At 34.6% G+C, this 8,016-nt stretch overlaps 1 protein-coding gene across 1 annotated transcript; it reads right to left on the bottom strand.

Annotated features, from left to right (window-relative positions):
- Positions 1–789: 789 nt before the first annotated feature.
- Positions 790–5,022, bottom strand: LOC140864343 (uncharacterized). Its single transcript, XM_073268478.1, has 5 exons — positions 4,417–5,022; positions 3,531–3,629; positions 2,850–2,894; positions 1,541–1,678; positions 790–1,272 (listed from the first exon to the last, which is right to left on the bottom strand). The coding sequence occupies exons 1-5, from the start codon at positions 4,804–4,806 to the stop codon at positions 916–918; spliced, it is 1,029 nt and encodes a 342-aa protein (XP_073124579.1). The 5' UTR covers positions 4,807–5,022; the 3' UTR covers positions 790–915.
- Between the last annotated feature and the right edge of the window lie 2,994 nt (positions 5,023–8,016).

Below are 8,016 nucleotides of genomic sequence, written 5' to 3'. Positions count from 1 at the left end.
GATTTTTAACTTGTATATTTTTCATTTTTTTAGTAGTCAATTAATTCACTTTGTTTCGATTTAAGTCATTTTTCATTGAAGTGTTGATATAATATCGAAAAATAATCATGTGTAAAACTAGCGTGTCACTTTGTTTCGATTTAAGTCACTTTTCATTGTAGTGTTGATGTAATACCGAAAAATAATCATGTGTAAAATTAACGTATCCATTATCACATCAACAGTCTGGTGAAAAAAAAAAAAAACTAACATTGAGCCGAAAAAGCACAAGTTAAAGGGCTAAAAGTCTAATATGGATGATTAACCGATGATATGACAAAAAAATTAAAAACATGATTTAATTATAGGATAAAAAATATAAATTTATTCGATAATTAGACATCAAAACTACAATTAGGAGAAGGTAGCAAGTGAATATTTATAACAAATAAAAAGACAAATATGAAATACAGAAATCATTCTTTTTAAGATTAAATAAAATAAAATAAAATTGTAACTTTTCATATGTAATGATAATTGACAACTACAAATGACCGTAGAACGTAGATTTTGGCCTTCAACAGGGACAATCATATTACAGTGGTTAGTGACGTTAAATCACACCAACCCGCCACAACCCACCATTAAATGAGGCCGTACCGGCTGGCTCACCATTTGACACAGAAATTAACATTGGAAAAACAAATTGCTCTCTATAAAACATAATTATCTTCAACTCTGAAAATTTGAAGATAAGAGAAGTGGAGTATCAAAGCTTATAATTTGTCAGAAGAAAACAGTTATGAAAATTAATGGAATGCGATGATCCCTTTTGAACGTGGTTTAATATTAATATTATTCTTCTGGAATGACTAAAAAATGCGTTGATACAGTATAATAAAAAAAACACACACACACAACTATGTATTGTATCTCCTATTCATCACTAACATTTAGATCACCGTTACCAATCTTGATTCTCTGAAGTCTCAAAGGTACCGTCTTTTCTAAAACCGAGACGTTAACATTGTTCCAAACATCTAGTTTTGCAGGGAGCTGAGCGATTTTCTCGGCTATCACCATGTCTTCGGGAAGTACAGAACCAAATACGGTGTATGAATTTCTCCACTCTTCATGATTCGCTAAGCTTATGAAGAATTCAGGGCCGGAACCAACCCAAGCAACAGAACCCCTTTTTACAGTGGGGCAGTGCTCCATTTGAATCTTGTTGAACGTCGTTCCTTGTGCTTCAAGAGTTCCTTGGATAAGGGCAAATGGAGGACCATAAGAAGCCTAAAATTTGAAAAGGAAGGCAAGAGTCACAAGTCGTTCCCCTTTCTTGATTTTAAACAATCAAATTTCCATGAGGCCTCATCTTAGTTTCTCTTCGCATCAGCTACAATCATACAAACTTCACGGACCCGGTCAAGAAGAGCTCGAAAAATCAAGTGAGAGGGGCAAACTCACATCTTTGAAAAACAAAAACGAATTTTGAAAAGAAAACTATTTGTAAGGGGAGCATGCATGCTTGTCGCATCAATTTATGAAGCTGTAGTCTTACATCTTGAATGTGGTTTCCTTTGACATCCCAGGATTGACCCCGATTTTCTGCCCTATAAAAATGGCAACCTGCACAATGTCGCAGTGCCAACAACTCCAGAATGTATGCAACTGAATGTGGAGAACAGTGGGGTAAAAGCTGAACAAAGATTATTGAAACCATCAGTTGAGATGATGTAACTGAATACAAAGTGACTGAACAATGCTTTAATCTTGATGTATGTTGTTAATGTCCTTGTTCTTTCTTTTACATGATGAGATGTTTTTCTAAGAATTCAACAAAAATGCATCTGCGGAGCAATTCTCTCAGCTATCTCCTCAGCACGAGGAATCCTGCATAGGCAACAAGTTTAACTTCCTCGAACTGTAACCTTAGATTGTGCTTTAAAGATCAAAAGTGTTTGGTGAAGTCTAAAGTTTTGTTCAGTTTTGAGCTGAGCTCAGATTGTTCAAACCACTGGATAAACCTAGTTTTAACTTTCTCAGAACCACATGCAAGTGATCAAACTAAAAGATAGAGCAAAGCTGTATTCTTTATGCCTAAAGCTGCATTTTATTTAAAGCAACATAAATCTCAAAGGTTATATGTAATTTCCTAATTCCCATTTCGAAAATCCATGATATTTGGCCTCAAAATTGTATCAACATGAACAGGAGACGAATTTAAAAGCAACTTCATGTATATGGCCTAAACCACGCAAGAAAGTTCACGTTTCTCAAAAAATATGGACTAGGTGACTTCCCATTTCATTATATTCACCATCGTGCTTCTATAAAATTATGGAAGCAGAGGCAGCGAAAATTGATAATTAGAAATTCACGTTATGACAAATCATCCATATTATGACCAAAAAGGTACTGAAAATTTGCACTTCCAAAATAATAAATTGAAGTTGATAAAAAGTCGATTATAAAAAGGCATTGATCGATTAAATAATTCCCGAGGAAAAGCTATATCGTATTGTCTTTAAAATGTTAGCATTACTTGGGTTTTTCCCACCTTGTTTACACAGGCCCAACGCATGTAGATTAACTAATTTTCAACTTCACATAAATTCATGTAACTGCATAAAAAAAATCCCAACAGACATTTTTTAACTGTACTTACGATGACCTTCATCTGTTTTGAAAGTGATGGTTTCACAAAGGTTCGAACATTTGATTCTATGATTATTTACAGGTCATCAATATATGGCTAAAACTTGATCCAATCATCCGATGCAAACGCAGGAAAATTGAGGGAGCCATTATCTCATTATGAAGCACACAATTTGGAATACATGTGCATTCTCCTTCCTTTAAGTACATACCTTGATGTGAAGGGTACCATAATCCGTCTCTAAGCCAACTATACCCTGCAATACGAAACATGGAGTGAGAAGGAACATCCGATTTGAAGACCCCCCAGATGGATAATCTATCAACTAGGGCTTTAAACTCGCGTTTTGATATCTTGATCGCGTGCACATATGCACGCATGAGGAAGATCTGGAATTAATGTGAGCGAAGGAACAAGGAGCAACCCCTGGGTCACCTATTAAACTACACTTAGGCCGGGTAGAAGCGAAGTGAACAAAAGAGAACATAGCAAACCGCTAGCCCGAAGTAAAGATAAAATGAACTATACTAAAGACCAGCACAAATACCAATTTAGAATGAGAAAATTTCAAAAATAAGATTTTTTTAAAAAAATGAATATCGAGTGCTGGAATCGTGTATTTTGAGATGGGAAACTTATAGTTTAGATAATTTACGTATGAAATTAGAATTCTTTTCTATTTCAAAGGATAACCTTGCTATAGCGGAAGAATAATGAAGCAGCAGGTAAAAGGCTGACTAACACAGACACACATACTAGCCCAATCTAGATAATATCACGACTACCAGGACAAGAAGCCAGTCATTATTCATAAAATGGCAAAGAGAATAGCTTGTTGTTGCAATAGGACATAAAATGAAATTGATCCAGGGAATTTAATGGTTATAAATACCTCTCCTCTCCCAAAAACAATGCCTGATGTCCACATTACTTTTTTCCCAGCCTCATGCTTATCAGGAACTAAGACATCCTTCTGTTTCTTCAGCCAGCACTGAAACAATAAAAGAAATGGAAACAATTAGAGGATGAAACACAGAAAAAAGGTTTTACTTCTCTCAACAAGGCATTCGCTCCAATAAGGCATGCCACTTTTCTCTAGCCAAGTAACTCTGGGCAATTGAACACAACTACATGATTTATACTTATGACACAATCTCCATCAAACACATACATCAGCCATTTCCAAATAATAAAAAAAAAAAGTGGTTCAGAGAAAGTTGAGAAACGGAAAATAAATAAAAAATTTCCAATCAATTCAGTTCAGATTATAGATAATTCAAGGTGATTTCACATCAGGATCAGAACTCTACTAAACAGAACTTACTTGCCAGGGGTGGGCCTATTATTTTGATCCAAGAAAGCTTTATAATGTATTTTGAGTTGAAAACTAAAATTTGTTAAATATATAAAATGTAAAATTGAGGGGAAAACCACCTCCACTTGACTGATGCATCAACCTGTTAAATTTACAAGGAAATAGATAGATTCTTGACTGACTTTATTGTCTTCATACTAGTTCTCTCATAGTTGATTCTCAATCTCCTTGCCTTGTTTTAAAAATTGGCTTTTTCTCCCACATTTTACTCTGATCTCCTTGTAATATTAGGAGATTCGCTTATCCCTCTCACCTGGAAGGAGCTTACTCTCACTCTCAATCATCAAACAAAGGGGGACTAACATACAGGCTAAATTGTTTATACTCGTGCTAACAAACACAATAAAATTCAATCAACAAATCATGGAAAAGTAGAAGATATAATGAATAAATTCAAACACACCTCACCAAATTTCTCCCCACAAGCTTCCTTGTTCCCACAAAAAACCCATGTATCACAGAGACAAGGCCCATCTGTCCCTGTACACATAGCCGTACAGGCTTTACAGCATTCTACAGAAGTATTGAACTTAAAGTCTGAGCCCCATTTCACAGCAGACCCCCACAACTCTACACCCTCAATCCCTCCACAACAATCCCCACCATTTTGTCCCATTCTTGAATTTTCTCCACTTTCAGACACCAAAGACTCCATTTTAACACTGGCCGATGGCCTCAAACTCATTATAGATGACATGAAAATGTAAACCATGGAGCAAGAGATCAAACCCATCAAGAAGAGGATCAGTATGCCCCACCGAGTGGATTCGGATTCGCTTGGCTTGCGACCCATTTGTTATTTTCTGGTTTTTTCGTCAGCCACTGATTGAAAATGGGACAAAACCAAGAAATTAACAAAAGGGTATTGGAGAGAAGTGATCTTACCTGAATTTTCTTGAATTTGGGTGATGAATCTCCTGTAATGTAGTTAAAGGGGATAGTTGACTTGGAAAATTGAGGGGATGAATTTTTAAATATTTTGAAATATAAAGTCCTTTGTACTGGAATTGTAGGCTGGTTGGCAGCCTCTGTTTATTCATATATTATATCCGCACACACTCAATAATTCAATCTCTCTCGGATGTATTAGGGTCAACTTGGTTTGATAAACTCGATATTTATTTATTTCTTTCTTTCTTTCCTCAAAAAGGAAAAAAACAAAAACAAAACTCTTTTTTTATAATATTGTAAGGTGGATCGGATTAACAAAATGGGAGAGTTATTTACCTTTCGAGATCATAATAATATTTTTCTCTATCTTTTCATCTGATTATTTGTTGAAATTACTTTTATTTAATATATATTGATCTAGATTGTCTTTCCAAACTTTTTCATTAGGTATTAAAACTAGGGAAAATTGTCAATAAATTTCTAAAAGCAAACACAAATATGTTGTCATTCTCTATGTTAGGTAATGTTTGTTAACACTTCCTGATACATGAGATTTCTTTGTATTAACTCTCCAAACACAATAAATTTTATAATACCATTTCTTGACTACATGATATGTACGTGATTCACCATCATCTTCCTCAATAAATTAATTTTTTTGGGATCGATTGGTTGAGGGGTGAGTGTTTTGCACTGTAGCAGTTGACCCCGAAATCTTTAATATAGAGTTCAGTTGAGGTTTGTCAGTTGAATCATTTCCTTCTCGCGTGTCTATGTTAATCAATCAACTTGAAAAGTACGGAATGAGATCGAATAACATATTAGAACAGAGATCCAATGGAATTGCAAGTGGGTGAGAGTGATGAACTGAAAATAAGAAACGCAAGGTTTGTTTCTGGATGTTCGGAGATTTCAAATACTTCTACGTCATCTATTTTTCAACCTCGAAAAGATTTACTCTAGAAGACTTTGACTATTACAACACTTTTGCAACAGTATACTCCAAGACTAGTACACACAATTGTTTATCCCAGAACTCCTAGACAATCAAGAACTCAGCTCACAACTGATTCTTGTTACAACGAGATTTGCAGCAGTATCTTAACTGATCAATTACAGATATGAAACTGTTACAACTCACCACATAGCAATGAATGATCCTCACTGATCTGATATTCTTGAAGTGTGTGCTTGTGTTCTTCGACTCTTGATAATAAGCTTTGATTCGCTCTTTTTTTTTTTGTTTTCTCGACTGAGTGGGAAAACTGAAGGTTTGCCTCTGATAGCCTGAATGCATATGCTAGAATTCTTAATGAGTCGCATGATTCTTCAAGAGTCCTGAATGTGTATTTATAGTTGGCGGGCAACGACTCTTTTAAATTCAAATCAATGGTCGTTAGCTTGTCATTTCTGCAAACATTCTCTGACAACATCGTACACTTTTGTGCTCTGTATAGTGTGCATGTGTAGTTGTGTGTATTTCAGTATGTGTGCGTGTGTATTTTTGTGTATTAGTGTGCGTGCATGTGTGTTTGTGTGTGTGTGTGTATTTGTGTGTATTAGTGTGTGTGCATGTGTATTTGTATGTGTTTCACAGTGTGTGCATGCGAATTTAATTGTATTTCATGGTGTGTGCGTGTGTATTTCAGTGTATTTAGTGTATTTAGTGTATTAGTGTGTGTATTTCAGTGTATTTGTTAATGGTTCTATATATGCATTTAGGTTCCAAAGTTGTATAGGTTTGAGGCATCAGTTGGAACTATAGATGTTTGTTTGGTATGTTTTCGTCGCACGTATTTATATGTTAGTGATTTTTTTAATTATTTCATTGTATGAATTTGTTCTAATATTTAATTGTTCGATGTCATACGAATCAATAATTAAAATTAAAAATGCGTGAATAAAAGAAGTTGAAATTCTATTCGAATACATTATTTTTTTATATCATATTGTTAATTACTTGCATTACTTAGAAAATCAAAATACGACTTTGTTGATTGTTGAATAATTTTCGGATATTATTAAATATAGAATTTTAAGAAATAATTTCGGCCTTGATTACGAAATTTAGATTTCTTAAACATAGAATTTGAAGAAATTTTTTAGGCATTATTTTGAATTTACAGAATTATTATTGTGGTATGTCGATTTTTATAGTTCTTAGTAATTTATAAATGGATGAGAGTATATGCCTTAGAAAATTTAAATACGACTTTGTGGAATTTTGTAGAATTGACAGCATTATTTTGAATTTTCATCTTTATTAATTTGTGGTTTGTCCAGTTGTAGCACTTAATAATTGATGTGATATGTTGTAAAAAGTCTTGCATTATCTTGAGTATGTAAATTATTCAGGTTAGTTAACTAAATCATTATATTAAATTAATAAAAGTGTTGTTGGACTAGTTTTAATCAATACATGGACAACATTGGTTCGTGCTCCAGTCCTAGTCCTCCCACACAGCCCGATGATCGTATCTTGATCTGGCCTGGATATGGAGAGTAAGTTTAAATTAATTAATTCATTATGAACATATATTAAATTACGAATAAGTATTGTCTACAATAAACACATATTCTATAAATTAATTGTTACGAAATAACTCCTAGCTTTCTTCCGGACAAAACCGGTGTTCCTAAATTCCTTAAGAAACAATTCAAGCTTCAACTATGCGCATCTGGCCATCGTGGAAGTATGTTACCAATGAGCAGCGTCTGTGATATTGGGAGCAGTTTGTGGTATGTTTTTTTTTCCTAGAATATATTTTTATATCTCATATCTTATGGGTTTTTAATTTTACCGGGTTTAATGTGTTTATTATTTTTTCTAAATAACTTCAAGCGCATTACAAATGGGACGAGAGGCACGATGCAGAGATCAGGGAAATTTGGCATTCCAAATGTGCTAATGTCTATCGCCGCGCAATGCATGGGTGGCGTATTCAGGGGAATGTGCCACATACGATTGATCCGGTTGTTTGGGGATCACTGCTCCAATATTGGGAAACCAATGATAAGTGGAAGAAGTCTGCATCCAGGTACAAAGAGAATAGGAATAACGAGCCTGCTGGGCCGGGGACTGGTACGACCAAACACATTGGCGGATCGAGGC

Source organism: Henckelia pumila, chromosome 4 (genome assembly GCF_033568475.1).
Source record: "Henckelia pumila isolate YLH828 chromosome 4, ASM3356847v2, whole genome shotgun sequence".
Lineage (NCBI taxonomy): Eukaryota > Viridiplantae > Streptophyta > Magnoliopsida > Lamiales > Gesneriaceae > Henckelia > Henckelia pumila.
The sequence above is the reverse complement of the archived record's forward strand: the minus strand, read 5'-3'. Positions and strand labels throughout refer to the sequence as shown.

Coding starts and splice junctions, on each gene's coding strand:
- LOC140864343 (XM_073268478.1), bottom strand. CDS start 4,806: ATGGGTCGCAAGCCAAGCGAATCCGAATCCACTCGGTGGGGCATACTG. Junction 3,630..4,416: donor GTGGGGAGAAATTTGGTGAG/GTGTGTTTGAAT, acceptor TTATTGTTTCAG/TGCTGGCTGAAGAAACAGAA. Junction 1,679..2,849: donor ATGGTACCCTTCACATCAAG/GTATGTACTTAA, acceptor ATCTTTGTTCAG/CTTTTACCCCACTGTTCTCC.